Source organism: Polypterus senegalus, chromosome 3 (assembly GCF_016835505.1).
Source record: "Polypterus senegalus isolate Bchr_013 chromosome 3, ASM1683550v1, whole genome shotgun sequence".
Taxonomy (NCBI): domain Eukaryota; kingdom Metazoa; phylum Chordata; class Cladistia; order Polypteriformes; family Polypteridae; genus Polypterus; species Polypterus senegalus.
In genome coordinates this window covers 45,356,029-45,377,498 of record NC_053156.1, presented here as the reverse complement: position 1 = coordinate 45,377,498, position 21,470 = coordinate 45,356,029, and the positions used below count along the sequence as shown (strand labels likewise).

The 21,470-nt window shown below is 38.0% G+C and overlaps 1 protein-coding gene across 1 annotated transcript in view; it reads right to left on the bottom strand.

Moving 5' to 3' along the window:
* actl6b (actin-like 6B) overlaps window positions 1–21,470 on the bottom strand; it is a 68,560-nt gene that overhangs the window by 32,941 nt on the left and 14,149 nt on the right. The window contains exons 5-7 of the mRNA XM_039747095.1: window positions 14,896–14,993; window positions 6,950–7,044; window positions 6,722–6,828 (exon numbers count right to left, since the gene is read on the bottom strand). Coding sequence (XP_039603029.1) covers window positions 6,722–6,828; window positions 6,950–7,044; window positions 14,896–14,993 — 300 coding nt within the window. The remainder of the gene's footprint in view (window positions 1–6,721; window positions 6,829–6,949; window positions 7,045–14,895; window positions 14,994–21,470) is intronic.

Genomic DNA, 21,470 nt, shown 5'->3' with positions numbered 1-21,470 from the left:
TTCATACCCCTCTATCATTTGGCTAACTTTATGCTCTTCTAGAGATGCTTAGAGATTCGGAAAAATGACAACTATATTTAGTCATCTACTGGTGCCTTTATTGGAGGTCTTACGTTTGTGGATTCCACAGAATCGACAGAGTCCTTAGAAATGTGTGGGAATCTGTTGTACACAGCAGGTAATATGTTGAGTTTGGTTGCTGCCACTTTAGTTTTGCCGATCCCCGTGTTCTTTTTAAGATATTATACACAGTGTAGTACACATTATTGCTATGAATCAAAACAGTGTAGCATTCTGCTATGCCTATGAATGTGCCATCTACTCAGCTGTCACTCAAGGCTCATTTCAGCTCCTTAGTGTGATTAATTATTTGAGTTTATGATTCCTTAGTACTAGAATTGTGTTTCTAGATTTACTTCTTTGCTTTGGGTTTAGCAAACAATGTGTTCTGGCTGCTCCCTGGTTCTGTATAAGAAGTCACATCCCTCTTGTTCATTTCAAAGTGTGGTCCTCTATTGCTGTGTGGCATGTGGATGATGGTTTCAGCCCCACCTTCTGCCAGTTTTATTTGTGTATTAGGAGAAAAGAAGTTCAACCTAATTCTTCATGTAGCCAGTTTATTCACATTTTTAACTCTTTTGACTACTTTATTGCCTCTTCTTGGATCCCTACCTTTTCGCTGCTAATTGCTATAGCCTTTTGACCCGTACTTATTTCAACAATGCTGTTCAGATTCCCTTCTCTTGTATTAACTTTTGGCGTCTGTGATCTCTGCCTCATAAATTTTCCCCTGTCGTGCCCCAAGGTCCTCACCTTTGGCTTTAGTGTGATCTTGGGGACATCCAAGTATCTGGACCGAGGGTCAGTGAAACAATAAGGAAGGCCAATACAGTAGGTGAAGCAAACAAAAAAGGTGCATTCATTGTGCTAGTCACTGTTCATTTACAACCCCAATTTGAAAAAAGTTGGGACACTGTGTAAAATGCAAATAAAAATAGAATGCAATGATTTGCAGATCTCATAAGCCCACAATTTTATTCACAATAGAACACAGAAAATATATCAAATGTTTAAAATGATAAAATGTACCATTTTAAGAAAAGAATAAGGTCATTTTGAACTTGATGGCAGCAACATGTCTCAAAAAAGTTGGGACAGGGAAATGTTTACCTCTATGTAGCGTCCCCTCTTCTTTTAACAACAGTCTGTAAACATCTGGGAACTGAGGAGACCAGTTGCTGGACTTCTGGGAGAGGAATGTTGTCCCATTCTTGTCTGATATGGGATTCTAGCTGCTCAACAGTCCTGGGTCTTCTTTATCATATTTTTCATTCCATGATGTCCAAAAATGTTTTCAGTTGGTAAAATGTCTGGACTGCAGGCAGGCCAGTTCAGTGCCTGGACTCTTCTACTGTACTACAAAGCCATGCTGCTCTAATAGATGCATCGTCTTGCTGAAATATGCCAGGCCTTCCCTGAAAAAAGACGTCTTCTGGTTAAGAGCACATGTTGCTCTAAAACCTGTATATACCTTTCAGCACTGGTGGTGCCTTTCCAGATGTAAAGGTAGCCAATTCCATGGGCACTAACATACCCCATACCATCAGAGACACATGCTTTGAACTGAGTACTGATAACAAACCGGGTGGTCCCACTCCTCTTTAGTCCGGAGGATGTTTTCTGAAAAAAATTTCAAATTTTGATTCATCTAACCAGAGAACAGTTTTCCACTTTGCCTCAGTCCATTTACAGTAAATGAGCTTTGGTCCAGAGAAGACAGTGGTGTTTCTGGATCATGTTCACATATGGCTTCTTCTTTGCATGAAAGATCTTTAAACTGCATTTGTGGACAGTACAGCAAACTGTGCTCACAATGATTTCTGGAAGTGATCCTGAGCCCATGCATTGATTTGCATGACAGAATTAGGTCTTTTTTTAATGGTGTGCTGCCTGAGGGCCCGAAGGTCATGGGCATCCAATACTGGTTTCAGCCTTGTCACCTTGAGCACAGATATTTCTCCAGATTCTCTGAATGTTTTGATGATGTTCCGTACTGTAGATGAGATATCTGAAGTCTTTGCAGTTTTAATGTTGCAGAATATTATTCTGAAATTGTTCCACAATTTGTAGATGCATTTTGCTGACTGCTGAACCTCTGCCCATCTTTACTTCTGAGAGACTCTGCCTCTCTAAGATGCTCTTTTTATACCCAATCATGTTACTGACCTGTTGTAAATTAAACTAAATATTTGCATTATTTTTTTGAAATGTGTTGCTGTCATCAAATTCAAAATGAGCTAATAATTTTCATGAAATAGTAAAATGTCTCATTTTCAACATTTGATATGTTTTCTATGTTCTCTTGGGAATAAAATATGGGTTTATGAGATTTGTAAATCACTGCATTCTGTTTTTATTTACATTTCAACAAGAGTCCCAACTTTTTTGGAATTGGGATTGTAAAAAGAATACAAAAAAGTGTAGTTATCATAAATATGTCAATAAATATATGAGAAGTGAGAATAATAAAATATTCATCTTAAAAAAAATCAAAAATAATCTTAAAAAATGCAGTCAGCCCTTAAGAGTAGAGGAAAAAAAAGTCATTTGTGGTTGCTCTCTCTACCCTTACCTTGGCAAAACAGGAATGGCACTTCGCTATATGGGTAGTCTTGCACTGACTGCCCCCTGTGGTGATGTGAGTAAGGGGCCAATGGCAATGTGCAGATTTTTAAAATAAAATCGGTGGGTTCGGATGCTGCTGTGGAACATGGCAGCCATGGGTGGAGGGCAGGGGGGGTCATTAGGGAGACAAGCTGAATGTTTGATTAGCTCTGCTGTTCCACATTGGCACTACATTGGTCCTAATTAAGGCACTGCGCCTACAGGCAGGGCCGGATTAAGGTGGGTGCTATTGATGCTGCAGCATTAGGCCCAGATGAAAACAGACGAGAATTTTCCGGAAGCTGAACAGTTTTCCTTTGTTATATTAACCTCAAAATAATTCTTAGAATGAAATTTGGAGTCCGACTTTCAGACGCCTAGACACAGTGTTACTTATTATACAGTTACTATTGTTCTTTGCTCTGTGACGTAACTATTACGTCATTGTGTTTATTGTTAACCGAACATTTCAAGTTAATGCTATCAATTTTACATTAAACAGTTTACTTAGTAATTTATCTGCATTTTTTGCAATATCTTGGGGATTCTTGCCACTTTATTATTGTTCGGTAAGTGCCACGTAGTAAATTTTTCACATTCAAGTTATTCGTACAGCAAAAATCGATGGCTATTTAAATGGTTATCTGTAAAGGTAAAACTAAAAGCTGGCCCACGGGCCCGGCATGGATGTTTTGAATTTTTAAAATCCTCAACAGGATTCTGGTCTATTGTGAAATTTAAATCGTGGACAAATTTTTACCCTCAAGAGCCTGAACTGAGTCGCTTTGACCCAATGTCTCTGCAAATTCATTTTTTCTTACTTTGTTTCATAAGAGAATTTCATTGTTAGGTTTTCTGCATTAAGTGCACTTTTCAGACAATTGCTATTGCATGTTGATGTTACATAGTTTGATATTAATCTCGAGTTGTTACGATACTACATCATTATTATTATTCATGTTCAATAACAGCTGGCTGGTTGTGTCGCAAGCAGTTAGGGCTCCTTGGTCGGTCTGAGTGTGCATATACGGTGAGTGTCGAATGCACATGCACCAATGCCGAGAAAAAATAGGCCTTTTTTGTGCTGCAGCATCAGGCCCAATTTCATTAATCCAGCCCTGTCTACAGGAGTATAGGCGGGAGCCTGAGATGATCCAAAAAGAAGGAAAGAAAGAGGAGGAAAGACCGGAGGATAAATTGAAAGGAAAGAAAAAGAAAAGAGTGTCAGGATCATGGCAGGCACACCTAGCATATTCCTTACAGCACCCCTCACCAACTGCTGTGAGGAAGCAAGCAGTTGGGGATGACACTCCAGGTAGGGCAAACTGGAACTGATATGTGCACATCTCGCCACATCCGCACACACCAAGCACCCATTACCCATTGCCTGCCCTTCTCAATCACTGCCAGGGCCTACACTGACCAGTCACCCCCTCCTTCAGCTCCGCACTACAAAACCCTAATATAATAACTTGACAGACAGTGGGCATTCTCAAGGGCCCAAGTGATTGAAACAGACTTTGGTTGCAGGCCAATAATTGCCCATTTGTGGCTGCTCTAGCTGCAGGGTTCTGGCAGGGATTAATAAAGTATCTATCTATCTATCTATCTATCTATCTATCTATCTATCTATCTATCTATCTATTTCATGGAAATATTCCAGTACTATAGCAGCCAACTAATTGTGCTGAAGATGGGTGGAGTTGGATGCCTGATTGACAGCGATTTGTCACCTACGTACATACTGTAAGCAATGCATTCCACAACTTTCAGGAAGATTCATGAGACATTCTATAAACAAAGGAAGATTCAACAATGAGAATGAGAAAATATATGGCAAAATAATGCAGAAGATGAGGATGCTCTTTGGTAGATTGCAGAGGAAGAGCACAACATTGGGAAGGATGATCCTAGCATTCTACACGACAAAAGACAGGCCAAGAGTTGCTGTAAGTAGTTTTAAGTGTACGTTTGTTATTTTCTAAGGCATGTCCCATGTCTTCAAACAGCAGGACTTTAAGGACTTTAGGCTTCCTAAGGTATGGACTGGCAATGTGTAATTGTTAAATAAACATACTTGTTGTTGCTCTTAATGGCTATACGGTGTATACCTCACTCTTTTCATTTTGTTCATTTCAGTTCATTCATTTCAGTTCATTTAACATGAGAGTACTTTTAGATATTCAGTAATTAAAAGCATATGCAACACAACTAATTTAAGGTTTCTGCTATGATACAAATGAAGAACCAGTGAACTCATACACTTGTTAATTTATGGTGTTGGTTATATTCAAGGAATCTATGCTTGACTCTTGGGGAAACACTAAACAGTTAGTTTTAACTAGAACTCTGTGCCAAGACTCTGCATTTCACCCCTCCAGCAGCAGGCCCCTTACAGGGTGCTGTGGCTGAAGCAAACATGGAGGGGTCTGCCACTGGAGGTCTGCAGACAGACCATTCTCAATCTTTCTTTCTTTCTTTCTTTCTTTCTTTCTTTCTTTCTTTCTTTCTTAAGTGACTGTGCCTTCTAACATGCTTAACAAAAATGGGCTAAAATTCTTTCACAACATTATCTGCTGAGGCGTTTCCTCACAGACTATTACTACTGCTAAGAGTTACTGCATTCCCTCCCTTGCACTACACGTTTAAGTCCTGGGGGTAATTTATTGTGGAAGGTACAAACTGATAAGAAGAATTAGTCCTTAGGGTGAAATGAACAGCTGAGCTGGACAGTTTGCTGTTTCACAGTCCTAGAAGTTCCAGTTCTGGTTACAGCTCACCTACCAGGCTTTTGTCTGTATAACGTTGTCTCATTTCCTCTATGCACTCCGTGTTGCCACAAGAAAAATAAAGGTGTGGAACTGGACTGGGAGACGAAAAGAGAATATATATACTGAAAATGGACTAAGAGGTATCAGCTATAAGTAGTGATTGAAGGCGTTGAACTGTTTCAGAGAGAATAAGAGCAGACATGGTCAAAGTGTTTAAAATTATGAAAGGTATTAGTACAGTGAATCCAGGCTATTAATTTAAAATTAATTCTTCAACATGAACATTGGGCAATGGTTGGAAACTTAAGGGCAGATTTCATACAAATGTTAAGTTCTCAAATTGCAAAACACAACAGACACTTGGAATAAGTAGCGTGATGGAGAGTAGGACTTTAGGAACCTTCAAATCAGAGTTGGTCATTTTAGAGAATCTAGTGAATAGGATGGAGAAGTTTGTTGGGCTGTTCCAGTTGCAGTTGTTCTAATGTCCTTATGTTTTGTTTTATTTCTATCAATCAATTTTCATGTAATAAAATAATTGATACTTTCATCTAAATCCAAGTGTATTCTCCTATTTGGTGATATGTCACATTAATCCTTTAGAGGATTCCTTCTTGAAGGTGTTTTATAACCTCAGGAGTGAAGGGGGATCCTGGTATAAATTAATGGATGCTTTTTACATCAGCACTTTGAAGTAACTTCTGACTTTTATGTACAGATCCGGGGTAGGGTTCTTCATCGCAAAATTATGTCAACTTAGAGGATTTCCCCTCATAAAAATCCTCCTCATGTGATAGTGTCTTCCTCTTCTGGAAACCTTTTATCCTTGGAGAGGACAGACTCAAAAAAAAAAAGTGGTTTTGTAAAGATATTGTGCTGTAACGGCTAGGTCACTGGACAACCCTGAACAAATGACTTAACCTGCCATGTAAATGAAACTAACATCTGCTGATCTTATAAGCTGTCTTCAGAAAAGTAAAATAAAATATGCTGTAATAAGTTGTGTGATTTCTATGGGGGAAGAATTCTACACTAAACCATTTCATTGTAGATTTGTAGAAGAGTTCCCTTTAGAAAGAACCTTATGAAGCTCTGGTGTGACAGGAGTAGGCTTTGAGGGTTTAAAAATTACACATTTTCTTAAAAATCTGGATATGAGATCCTTAGACTGGTTTCAGCTAGAAATATGTTATAAAAACAAGGTGAGCCATGTCACACATAAGAGATATTATTCAGATCTTATACATGAATATTCAGTCATTATTTTAAAATAAGTTGATGTTTACCTTGGCTGCTATCATATATGGAGGAATGATATCAGTATTCATTTCCTGGAAAAGTTCACGGCACTGCATTGAGATGAAGTCTCCAGCCAAGGGAGATTTAACAATACCTGAAGGAAGAAAACAGAATCAAACATTATTGGCATTATCACAAAGAAATAACTTGTTTATGGTAAAAAGAATTGTTTTAAAGAAAATGAGTGAAAGTTGAGTTGTTGAGGTGCAAAATACCTTGTTGAAGAACGTAACCGTCATGGACTGGAATTGCAGTTGTGTGTGTGGCTCCACTGTCTAAGACGAGGCCTGTTGCTCGTCCATTTGCAAAGCTATGTCTAAGGTTAAAGAAAGCATTTGTCAGTGAATTACAGTTAACTGGTAAGCACTGCAGGTTCTCCATGTGTTCACATATTTCAAGGATGCTGGTTGTTGTGCAAAGTTAGAATTTAGTATGGAAAAAAGAAAAATGATTATAAAAACAGAAGTAGTTGAAAACAAATAATATAGGATATAACTGGAAAAATTTAGAAGATACTGTCATCAAAACCAAAATATAAAGCCTAAATCAGAGCTGGAAAAACCTGCCTTAAAGATTGTTAACCAGTAGAGCTTACTAAAAAGTTTGTTTCTATCCGCAGTCTCGGATGAGGAAGAGACATCTGGGGTGACCTTTTAACCCTGCACAATTTGTGATGTCCCACGCCGCATCCTTTCAAGAATCTCAGTGGCAATGAGTAAATATATGGCAGCGTTCATGTCACAAACATGAAACCTAAACATTACGAAAGTAATTTTAATGATATTATATAATGAATGCATTCAAAAACATTCATGGATTTGGATTCACAATGTATCCAGAACCCTGAAAAGGTGCAAAAAGCACACCAGAAAAGAGCGAAATCCTATTAAAAATGTCATAACACTGGTGACAGAACCTATCCTCACAGCATTAGTGAAAGATTGTGTCAAATATACAGAAATAAATAACTTGTTTAGCCATCCTGGCCTAACACAGAAGCAAACAATATGGTAGAATCATGGTACATTGAATAACTTTGCTTGTCATTGGAAGACAGAGCATAGTACAGAAGTGCCAGAAATGGACTGCTGCTCTGCCCTTTGGAAGTCATTACTTCTTAACCCCACCCATCTTTGGCTGTAGCCAATCAACATCTGTTATACAGCCACCATTGTTGAGCTCCCCAGTGCCTTTTCTGCTAGTCTTTTTAATACATTTTTCAGTGTCAAGCATTTTTGCCATTTCTTTTTGATTAATGATTGTCATCCAGAGTTTCAGGTAGCTCCCTCATGTTTTAATGCATTTTGTATTTACATTTTTTTGCTTGTTATTGGATCAAGCATTTTGCTACACATTTCAGTGTTCCTGCTTGACTTCCTTTTTACTACCAACTATCTGTTCCTTGTTTGACCATTTTTTTTACTATCTTTGTCATGCCTGTTTCATCATCTGCACTTTATTATGGGTTTGCAATGGTTAGCTGTGTTTCACAGAGTGCAGCAAGTGTTCTGACAGGCAGCGTGGCAGGAACCAGCAGTGGAGAGAAATTAAGGTCTGTTGCAAGACATTCTCATGGCTTTTCCCACACTCATTAAGAGACTATTTAGATCTACCAAGAATATCAGATGGTGTCACTTTGTAATGCAGAAGAAAACTGCAGGTCCTAGAGGAAATCCACAAAAACAAGGGGATGACTTGCAAAATACACCTCTGTACTGCTTTAGCAAGGCGACACCAGTTTTGAAAGGTTCTGGGATCAGAAGATGGCACAGAGAGTCAGAATTCATGCTGGGGGTCATTACTGCAGGCTGACTGTAAGTAAATACACAAAGCTGAGAATGTGCAGCAAGAACTGGACTCAAAGAACTGAGCAGTAAGTTAAAAAAAAGGTTTGAGTAACCAGAGATATGAAACGTGAGACCTAAATAATAGTAAGGTTGCAAATAAATTGTCATAACCAGTAATTTCAAAACTAACAATAAGAAATGAGGCAAAGATATTTTCTTCTCTGAATCCAATCTTGCACAACCAGGAGCATGTAGCACCTTTTTTTAAAAGAGTTGCGCATGTGTTGTTATGACGTGTGTACTCTCACTAGGTACGTTTGTTCCGTACCATGCCCAGCATGATTTTACTTATTTTGTGGTTGTTTTGGAGTCATGTAGGGCAGGATAATGCTCTACCATCTTAAAGATTTATTGAGTGTGCAGCACAGCATTTTGCTGTTAATCGTGCTGCACAACCATGACGATTTTTACAGTGACAAATTTTGTTAAGGGAGGAATTTGCAACTTTACTTGCCAACTACAATTCACATTCATGTGTAAGGTGAGAATAAAAACCTGTTTTGAACTCAAAATATATTGAATGAAAGGAGAATTGCACTATCTGACTTGTTGCATCATTGACGTCATGTCTGTTTTCCATGCTTGGTCATGTTTAGCGATCACACTGTTACCGAATGCTACTGAATCATGCTTGGGCCAACGTCATCCAAGCAGGCGAGGACACGATACAGTTGATCTGGCACAAGCGATTACACTAGTCAAATTAATTAGACTTTGCGGAGTTACATGCAGACAAATGTGTTTGGACACGGAACAAGTTGCCAGTGTGAGTACATCCATATAAGGAGCCTCATCCTAGTAACGAGGCCTTTTATCTTAGCAAGCAGTCTCCAAAATGGAGGTGTTTATAAGGAAAACAAATCAGCACCACAGAAGAACATTGTAATGGTTATCAGTTGTATTTGCTGTATCTGTTTGTACCTTTCATTTTTTTAATAATAATACATAATTTAGTCTCAAAGGATAGTCAAGCCTATGGACTGCTTTGGAAGGAGCACCTGACTCAGAGGCCCAATGAGAGCCACAAATAAGAGAGAGCAACGCCAGAGGGATGGGGAGAAAGTCCAAGCATTCAAGGAAATACTCCGTCTGCAGGAAGCCATTAGATGAACCCGGGCTCATCGATACAGAAAGGAAAATGTTTAAGAGTGGTTGGAGTATCAATGATGAACACGGGAGAGGGCCTAGTGGACCTGCGAAAAACGACTGGGGCTGCTACTTTCAGTTGGTCTTAAGGTATGGCTCAGCGAAAACCTCACAAGTACGAACTTTAAGATAAAAGCAATCAAATTTCTGGACATTTCAGGGACTTTTTGTACATTATATGTTATCACTTTTTATATAATTGTTATTTGTGTATTAGTGGTTTATTTTTCATGTATATAATCCTTTCTTGTACAATAACTCCTTTATTTCCTTGCTTACATTCATCTCAGTTGGTGTGTTCTGTACTTGTGTGGTGTGGCTAATAAGAAAGTAGTGTTGGTACTTGCCCTCCGGTTTGTTAATTATTTTCCCTTTTGGCTGCCACTCTAGGGATCGTCAGCATATATTACAATTGTGTCATCTCAGGCAGGAAAAGGGTCTCAAGGAGTGGTACAACAAAAATATTTTTTGTCAAAAGCACAGGGAAACAAAAAATAAATGTAACCACTAGATTCCTTGGCTTCAGAAATCCCCAAAAAAAAACGTACTCAGATCATTTTTAGAGGCCAAGGAACAGCTGGAAAAAAAAATGAAAATCACAAGCCACATCATGATATCATCGAAGCATGGAATGAAACCAGTGTTCAACCGCAGCATAATGTAACAACACTGCTTTGTATCTGCTGGCCCACCATGTGACTTTAGTAAGAACATAAGGGCATTATATTTTCAAAAACAAAAATTTAAATTGCTTGAAAAATATATTGAAGAATACTGTTGTCCTGTTTTACTGTATAGTGGCATCTTCTCCTTTGCATTTAAAACTCCTTCAGCTGTAATGGCCCACTTTCATTCTTTTTGCACATACTGCATTTCACTGTGCACATTAAAAAAGCTAAAATAATATTTTAGAATAAGCTCTTAAAGCCCTGAGGAAGTAGATTCTCTCCCCATTTCTTTTTCTTCTCCATTTATCTGTATCCACCTAATAAACTCATCAATTTATTAATTTTTACTATTTTTAAGTTTTATTCCATTGGCCATGCTCTCTTTCTCAGGGGTGGGGCTGATTTGTTTTCAATCATATTTTTTGTAGAAATTGATCTATTTGTATGGAATGATTACAATAAAATTTATAAAAAAAAAAGAGGAGGACATGGTGGCACAGTGGTAGCGCTGCTGCCTCACAGTAATGAGACCAGCGTTCACATCTCTATCCTCCCTGCGTGGAGTTTGCATGTTCTTACTGTAAATGCTCCAGATGCTCTGGTTTTCTCCCACTGTCCAAGGATGTGTAGGTTAGGTGGACTTGCAACATTAAACTGTGGTTGTTGGTATATGTACTGGCACCCTGTCCAGGGTTTGTTACTGACTTGCACCCTATGCTAGCTGGGATAGGCTCCAGCACCCCTTCCAGATGTTTAGGACAAAGCAGTTTAGAAAAAGACTGACTAACATTAAAAAAAGCTTCACAAAGACCACAGGAATGACATCCAGATACATAAAACTTAAGTGGAAATTCAAGGTGCACTTTGTGGGTGAAAAATTGTCTTAAATACATGAAGTAATAAATGATGGGGCAAGCATTTTCTTTCTGAATTAAGTAATGTTAAAATGTGTTGTTCTTCAGGGAGCAGTGTTAGGGCTACTACAACTTTTAATCTAAATTATCAAGATAGACATGCAACTAACAAACAGACTAAGTTTACAGATGACATTAAACCTTGAGGAATGGCAGATACCCTTGAGTCTGAAGAATCATCACAGATGGATCTGGACAGATTTCACAATCATAGTAGAGTAGGCTTAATGTACATACTGTGCCTTCAGAAAGTATTCAGACTCCTTCACTTTTTAAACATGTTGATATATTTCAGCCTTATACTAAAATCATTTAAATTTATTTTTCCCTCGTCAAACAATACTTGATATCCCATAATGACAAAGAAAAAACAGGATTTTAGACATTTTTGCTAATTTATTAAAAATAATCTGAAATGTCACATAAAGGCCTTGTTCACACGGGCGTTAAAATCGAGCGTTTTTGCGTTCAGAGGCGTCCAGTGAGCGGATCAAGCGCCGAGTGTTTTCTACACGTAGGAGTCAATGAGAGTGTTCACACGGGCTTTGGTGACGTGCGTTTGTCCGGCAGTGCGTTTATACGGCATCAAAAAAACGTTGCATGCAGCTTTTTCTTGGCATTCAAAACCCAACGAACGCAAGGGTTTTCTGCGCGTTTATTTTACGCTTCGGAGGACCGGATATTTTTATGTTTTCATATACAACATATATATTTTCATATTGCTTATTTTATTGTCTCATGTAATTTGTAAACCATGAACCTATTAATTTATGTTCTAATATAATATTTGATAACGATTATGTGGGGGGTGCAATCCATGGCGGGGGGGCATTTCAGTGCATAACACCGGTGTAAGCGCACACTCGACTACTGTTTCCTTACCTCAAAGTGACAAGTAGTCTCTCTTCGGGCTAACACCAAGTCGCATATTGGTTGATCGGCGTGCAATGTGGCATTGCACCAGCTGCAGCAGACAATCAAAAGTGGAAACCGACATCCGACAGTAATTAAAAAACTTGCGCGGAAATTTTCATATTTCTTCATAAAGCATTAAAAAACTTCCTTTAACCCGACGTTGTGCAGTCAGAGGATGAACCCAGTAGCGGCGGCGGTTTTTCTCTCCCTACGCCCGTATTACGAGTATTTTTAAAACAAGAAGATTAATATCTAACATAGCAAAATGGTCCATATTGAAAGGAGGCACCTCAAATAAAACGACAAGGGCTTTCATATCCAGTTCCCGACACTGCCTCCACAGGTTAACACACAAACTACAATTTGGGCTGCAGGCTGGCGTTAGACAGAGACAAACGAACGCCGGTGTAGAAGTCAATCGATCGCCACCACAAAATGCAACATAAACGTCTAGGACGTTCAGAGCAAGTTCGTTTATCCAAAAACTTAACGCCCGTGTGAACAAGGCCTAACACAAGTATTTAGACCCTTTGCTATGACGATCGGAATTTTGTCTCAGGTGCATCCCTTCTATTGATCATCATTGAGATGTTCCTAAATCTGGTTTGAAGTCTACCTGTGGTCAATTCAATTGATTGCACATTATTAGAAATGGCACATACCTGTCTACAGAAGGTTTCTCAGTTGACAAAGTGCATCAGAGCAAAGATTAAGCCATGAGTTCGAAGGAATTGCCTACATTGCCTGGCCAAACTGAGCAACTAAAGAAGAAGTGCCTTGGTAAATGAGGTGGCCAAGAATCTGTTGACTGGTCACTCTGATTGAGTTCCAGAGAACCTGTGTAGAAATGGGAGAAACTTCCAGAAGGGCGATCACTACTACAACATTTCACAAATCTGGGCTTTATGGCAGAATGGTCAGATGACACCTGAAAGCTACTTGGAGTTTGCATAAAAGGCATCTATAGGACTCTCGGACTATGAGAAACAAGATTCTCATGTCTGATGAAATCAAGATTTAGCTGTTTAGCCACAATTCTAAGTGTCACATCTGGTGGAATCCAGGCACTGCTCATCACTTGTGCTATATCATTCAAACAGTGAAGCACGGTTGGCTAGCAGCATTCAGCTGTGGGGTTGCTTTTTAAAGGCAGTGATTGGGAGACTAGACAGGACTAAGGAGAAGCTGAACAGTGCAAAGTACAGAAATATTCTTAATGAAAACCTGCTCTGGAGTGCTGTGGATCTCATACTGGGCCAAAAATTCACCTTCTAACACTACAATGACCCTAAGTACAAAGCTATGACAACCCAAGAGTGGTTAAGAGACAACTTTGGGAATATTCCTGAGTGTCCCAGTTAAAGCCCAGACTTGAACCCAACTGAACATCTCTGAAGAGACCTGAAAATAGCTGTCCATTGATGGACTCCTTCCAACCAGACAGAGCTTGAGAAGATCTGCAGAGAAGACTGGCAGAATATCTCCAAACCCAGAAGTGTTATCACGTCATACCCAAGAAGATTCCAGGCTGTAATCTCTGTAAAAGGAGTTTCAATGAAGTACTGAGCAAAGGGTCTGAAAGTGTGTGCTAATGTTATATTTCAGTTTCTTTTATTTTTATTAAAACTTACAAAAACAAAATCTAAAATCCAGTTTTCGCTTTGTCATTATGGGGTATTGAGTGTTGTTTGATGAGCAAAAAAAAAATAACTTAAATAATTTCAGCATGAGGCTGCAATGCAACAAAATGTGAAAAAAGTAAAACGTCTAAATATTTTCTGAAGACACTGTACATGTAAAGTAAAGACAGATATGCTGTAATTACACAATGTGGGTATGAAACAAGAAATATATTTCACTGAAAGCATTAGCAGTCTTATAGTCTTTAAGCTCTATTGTCCATTTTTATTTTCATTTGGAATTTTGCATGCAGTGGTGGATGCCAGCTGTAACTTTCAACCAAGTTCATCAACAAGAACCTGGAGACACAGATTGAGGTCAGTAAAGGGTAAATTTGATCAAACCTAGGAAAGTGCTTTTTCATGGAGATAATCACAGATATGTAAAACAAATTAAAAATTAGTATGGTAAATATTAATACTTTGGGGACCTTCATATCTCAACTTGATGTCTTTTTGAAACAGATGCACAGAAATAGACAAGCAGTGTTAAGCTGAAATGCCCTTTGTTGTTGAAACTTTGCTCATGTTTTTATGTTCTTATTCAAAAAACTCCAGGCACCACACATCATCAACAGCAGGAATATAAAACTTTAATTCCTTAGTGGCTCCGTTGAACACCTCTTAAGGTGCATAATTAATAAATACACCCTCAGATACTGTAGTTAGAATGCATTATAGGCACACATTTTTTAGTGTAAAGTCAAATTACATTTACAAATATATTACAGAGACACAGGAATTCTTCACGAAAAGCATGAAATATTCACCATCTTCACCCTGAGCTTTAACAAATAAAATTCTGTAGGGGTGGAGAGCTTATTTCCACAATCACATCCCTTTAATTTGTTTAACATGGAATTGCTACCCACAGTCTATAGAGATGATTGACAGAATGGTTTATAATTCATTACTGCAGAGCCTTTGCTGACCATCTTGCGGCCACTGATACAAAGCAGGTCCCTGAGCCTTGGGCTCTTTCTGAAGGATACGCTGTGAGTACCGCAGTCTTGCACAGAAAGAAGGCTGGAATGTTGTAGTGTTCAAACATGAGCTCCGTCAGCTTCTCCCGCTTGGCTCTTGTATTCCACTGTGGATCAGAAATGCAAAATGCAACACATTTAGTTTAAAGAAAGTCCCTCTAGTCAGACAGACTAAATTCAGGGCCATTTAGGCAGCTGATACCCTCAGTAGCAGCACAGAGGTCTCCTTCATCTGGGGTTTGACTGTGGCTGTGAAGGCTTACAGAACAATAGGCTACATTCCGTCCTGGGATCTCTAATTTAGGACCAAGAAGACCAGAGGGTAGAGTCTTCATAACAAATACAAGAGCATACAGAAAGGGATGGATACCTTAGCAACACCACCCACCAGACCAGAACGTGTTTTTAAAGTCACTGGTAGACCCTCACTAACTTTTTAATCAGGACTGTATAAAAAACATATTACTTATAATTAATGACCTGCAAGAAAAAATTCTTATAAACATTTAAAGCTTATTTTGACAGTTGTTGCAGTCGATGTTTAGTGCTTTGCTGTGTCCATACTTGCAAGATTTGGGCTGTTTGTTATTTATGTATGCAAATGACTACACCTGGGGTGACCATCAATCCAACTCCTTACGCTTGCAGATGACACCTTTTAATAGGCCTTATTTTTAACATTTAGTTTGACAGATGGCCAGCATTTTCATTAATAATACAATATTGTAATAAATATGTTTTTAAATTTCCCAGTTAAGGAAAAGAGAAGTTTGGAAGTAAGTTAGTTCTATTTACTAATCATGGTGCCAGTGAGTGCTGATGTGCTGCACGTGTCCTGTCATAGAATCTCAAGCAGGATGAAAGCATTGCTTGTACCATTAATAAATCTCATCAGAGGATGTTTGATCTCTCACTAACATCTCTGGTTCAATTCTAAACAGCCATCACTGAGTTTATTTATATTGGCTTCATCAAGAACTGTCGCACTCCATGCTGCATCTGCTCAGGATAAGGTTAAACTGCAATACATCATCAGAACTTTTGAAAAAATCATTGGCTGCAGTCCACCATCCATTCAAGGCCTATATGAGTCCAGGCTAAGGAAGCATGTGGTGAAGATCAGCACTTATCTTTCCAATGCTGGACACTAAATATTTCAAAGACTCTCCTCTGGTAAACATTGTTGGACAGTAAAAGCCACAGTTTTGTTGAATAATCAGCTTTGATTCCTTATCCATACCCGTATCTACTTACACCTCATTAAAGACTTTACACATTCACCTGTCTGGCAAATCCTGTATTTATTCAACTGTTTTATCATTATATTTAATTTTAGATTCTGTGCCCTGTACTGTCATTGTATGTAAGCACTTCTACTACCAATTCTTAAAATATGTTGGTGTACCTGCCAATAATGTGATTCTGATTCTGTTAATATACTTATTTTATATAATCGTACAATGCTGCTAAAAACATACTCTTGAATTCTAACAACCTAAGGAAGGTTAGATACTTCTAACACTATCTGTGGAATTCTAACAGGCTGGAGGATTTTTTTTAATTATATGAAAAGAGAAACTGAATTCTCATAACAATAGGCAAAATATGTGTATCTGTCATTCTCCAATTATTTAAATCTACCATAAATGAATTGTTTAGAATTTGGAGGTTACTGGACAAAAGATCGTCTGGAATATCTTTCACTGTAATAAAAAATATTTTTCTCCATAGGCTACTTTCATTTGTTGTTATTTGCCATCAGCACTAAAACAAGCTAAATGCATATTTTCATAGCATTTTATTTTTCTTTACCCATGGAGGTGGTTATAACATTTAACTTTATCACTGAATCCATACCATTTCATTCCCAGGTAGCCATTATTCCCTGCTGTATGCAACAATATAAAATAAAGAATGTCATACTCAGTGTAAAGAGAAACTCCAAACTATTTGATTATACTGTATAATAGAAAATGGAGAATACAAATGAATGAGCACTAGTTAAACTACGTGGTGTGCTAGCAGATCACATGTGTATGCAATTCTGCATTTTGGAGCAGGACCAATGTTGCTCAGCCCTGATTTAAAGGGTCCGAGTCTTAAATAGTAAAGAAATTAAATGAAGCTAATTAGTAGAAAAACTAGTCACTGATTAAGAAAATGGTTAAAATGAAAACCTGTAGTTACTGTGGCTCTCCAGGACCGGAGTTGGCCTCCTCTGGTATATACCGTACATATATACAGTAAATTGGACCACACTGCTTTACGACAATGATCTTTAAGTGGCAGAAGTTACAGAAAGGAGTAAAGATATTTAAGGTATTGAATTTCTTGGACTATTCTATTAAATGTATTTAAATAGAATGATAAATAGCAGATACAATACTGTCTTGCTGGAGTTTATCAGCCCATCCAGCTTTGGACATTTTGGTCAAACCAAGTCATCGTTGGCTCAATAAGTTAAATCGGCACTAAAAATCAAGCTAAGCTGTTTTAAATTTCCTGTAATGTTCAAGTGTTTCGATCGCCAGTCACCTATTTTGAAGTCTGTGCAAGAGTAAGGAGGTACATTTTATGCTTTATGTTTTATCTGTGCTTGTAAAGCTAGTTAGAAATTGCAAAAATAAAACATATTTTGATGAACTATCAGCTCTTATACCCAAAGGAATGCTAGCAGTCATATCTGTTATGCCGGTGAAAACTTTAACAAATTTAACAAGGACAAATATACTTTCTTGATACCATTCCAATGATCACTTTTGCTTACAAAAATGAGTACAACTACATAGGCTGTCACTCATACAGTGATCCTCAGAGTAGAGGCGAGTGTCTAGATGAGGATCCTTCAGGATTCAAGGTACCCAGCATAGTATTTACAGCTGTGAACCTTTTCACTGTTGTAAGGTCAGTAATTTGTGATTAGAATTGAGATTGTGTGACAAATTTAAGATAACAAATTGCCAATAAAAGGTCATTTTGCTTGGCTTCTCACTACGTTCATAATGGCTAACACGGTGCAACACCCTAGCACTACAATAATGTTCACTTAAACTCCAGTTTAAAACCATGCTGCCTTGCACATGAACAAAAGCCATTACATTCTAAAAATTTGTGACTTGTTTACATATTAAAACTACAATGCCAATATTTTTTATGTAATATCTGAATATCATATACTTGAAGCAAACTGAGAAAATGGAGACAGCCAATGTGCAAAGGGAAATCAAAACAAGCCAGAATATTACAGCAAAGAAAAGTCGGAGAAATTAACATTACGGGGGCTCCTTTATGCCAACAGCAAGACGTCTGCATAATGCCTCACTGTCATTGACAAGTAAGAAGTTTTTTTTCTTTTTAATTTTCTTGCTTTATTGTCATTCTGGTATGTGTTCAGACAAATTGTGTGTGTGTATTTATTTATTTACTTACTTACTTACTACTCATCTACCTATTTATATATTTATTTGTTTAACGAGCTTCTGTAAAAAGGCAAATTTCCCCCGGGTACAAATAAAATTCAATCTATTTATCTAGACCAGGTAACACATTCAGGTGCAATGGACACAAATCAGGTTTGTTGCAGCCTGCTTGTTTAACGATCCCTGGGCAGACCGGGATGGGTTTCAGAGAGCACTTTTGCACAAGGATCAATAGCGAAACACGTTGAACGTATGCGTCAAGAGCTTCACCCCTGTCATTCTGTAGCTGGTAAAGGCTTTTTGCAGATTGAGGGCAGATTGTTCAATACTTCTACAGCTGCAAACTACAGTACAGCCAGCTTTGATGTGTATGAATACAGAAGATGTCTGCAGGAATGGGCAGGAGCAAACAGATGTGGGATTAAAAACACAATGGAAAATGTACATATGGTGTAGCAATCAGGTGCGTTTCAGGAGTTAGTTAACAGTTTTGAAAGCTGGAGCTTTTTTTAACTTTGTTAATCTACTTCATCAGGGACATATCTTTTTTTTATTAATTATTTTTATAACAATGACTCATGTTTAAAATTAACAGTGTTAATTGAATGTAATTACTTGTCTTAGTGGAGTACATAAAATGTATGTTTGTTGTTTGTTGTATTTTTCAATATGTAGTTAAAAACTATAAGCCCAAACAGGCTTATAGTATCAGAAATAGCTTTCAGATTTACCAGATTCCAACTTAATGAAGTAAAAATGGTATTGATTAATGTATTACTGTTAATTTTTGGTTGTGGATTGCTACATAATGAGAAAGTGGAAAGCCATGTAGAAAAAATGGAAAGGGATCAAGAAATAAGCCATATGTCAGAAACGCAAAGTCAAACCCAAAAAAATCAAACTAAGTCGCTGTCCTGAAATCAAAGTCTAAAAAGAAAGCCACAGTCAAAACACTTCATTCTACACCAAAAACTACCATGTTTATTTTAAAGAATTATTGAACATTTTTCCACAATCTTGGATTCCTAGAGACACGCGCCTAAACTATAGCAATGCTGTGATTTCTGGAACATGTCTCCTGGTCATGTCACAGTTGTTCTGCCACCCAAATATTTGCACAGGTATTTTTCTGAATGAAAGATCAGGAGATTAAACGATTAAACGTAGATACCAAAACACAAGCAGTAAACCAGCACTCTCAGTTAGAAACACACAAGCAGAGAATCAATAACCAGAAAAACTAGTAAAGAAAAACTGCCCTAACAAGTCTGTTCAAATCATATCTACAGACTTGGACAACAGGAAAGTGTATGGTACTGACCTTTATACCTTGGACCCCATGATGCCACGTGCCAACCCTTGCCTAACATAGCAACCATTAACAAAAACTTCAGAAAATGGAGACATGAGAGAATGTTGAAAGTGTTTAACATTATGATTATGTTGATCAGGAAGTCCATGTTAAGTTTTCTAAAATATTATGAAACTTTAACATGGACTTCCTGATCAAGATACAACAGTTTGTGAAGCTTCTGGGCTGTGTGTCAGAAACAGTGGTATATAAAACTGGTGCACCTCAAGGAACTGTCCTGTCTCCCTTCCTGTCTCCCTTCCTGTCTCCCTTCCTGTTCACCTTCTACACAACAGACTTCCAGTACAATACCTGCGCTATCACCTACAGAAATTCTCACAGGACTCCTCCATCATAGTCTGCATTAATAAGGGAGACAAGTCAAAGTACAGGAGGCTTGTGGAGGACTCTATCTTGTGATGCAGGGAGAACCACCTGAAGCTCAACATCAACAAGACAAAAGAGATGGTGGTAGACTTCCAGTGTCACCATTCGGAGAGAGGATGTGAAAATACCTGAGGGTCCAGATAAACAGTAGTTGGACTGGTCTGACAACACAGTGGTACAGTAAAAGAAGGGCCAGAGCAGACAGTACTTCCTAAAGAGACGTTCTATCAGCACATACTAGCCAGGGTGTTGTTCTACGCTGTGGTCTCCTGGGAAAGCAACTTGAATTTAAAAGTTGATGCCTTATTAGGAAAGTCTGCATCATCACAGGGTGAACTCTGGACACACTGGAATCTGTCATTGAAAAGAGGACGGTGGCAAAATTGGATGCCATCTTGAAACATCTCCTCCAACCCTTCAAGGACGCACTGTCTTGGAGCACGTTTAGCCACAGACTAAATCCACTATGGTGTGCTAAGAAGCACTTCTGGGGGTCTTTTCTGTCTGCTGCTATCAGGCAATTCAATGCTTCCTCCTTATGTCCAAGACTAAATACTTATATTCTTTAATTTGCTGTTTCTGCACAAAATCCATTTTTTATTTATTAATTTAGCTGTCTATTGATTGGCTGTATTATCTGTTGTGTCAGACTGTATCCTTGTTTTCTGGTGTTTCTGCTATTGCATGCATCTAAATTCCTCTTTGTGATTAATAGTTTATCTAATCTAAACAAAAACAAATATCTGAAATAGATTCATAGAACTTCAAACACCTATTCTACAGGAACAAGTTTTAAGGAAAATTCAGAAAATATTAAGTAAAGCAGCTGATCATAAAAGTAGCAATTGTGCACAAAATGGAAACAGCCATGAAAAAACAAAATGGCGTCACTGCTATTTAAAAGACAAAATGCTAATAAAAAATAAAAAGAGCCAGATCAAAACAGTTACGTACAAAATGAAAATTCCAAATGATTTGCTGAACTTTAATATCCATAAAATGAGCAGAAGCAGTCAAGAAAAAATGTATTTAAGATGAAATAGATAATGAAAAACAGCATAATCTAACAGTGGACGGTCTACGGTATTAGTAGTTAATTTTTCTTAAAAATGACATTCCAGTGGAAGGTTCCAGTCTATGGGTGCACAAGTAGCTCAGGTGATGCTGAGTTCCCAGCCATATGCACATCTCTGCTGGCATTTCAATCACTTGTATAATGGGTCTGTTTTATCATACGGTATGATAGGATCTAACCACGGCTTGCATCCACTGTAGTCAGTTTCTATACGTGTGGTGACATTACCACACACCTGTTATCGTCATCATTAAAAGATTTCAAATTAATTTTGGTAAATTCATAGATGAAAGATCAACATAACAGACTTGCAGTTAGAGTAAGCTATTCCTCCCACAACCCTAACCTTAAC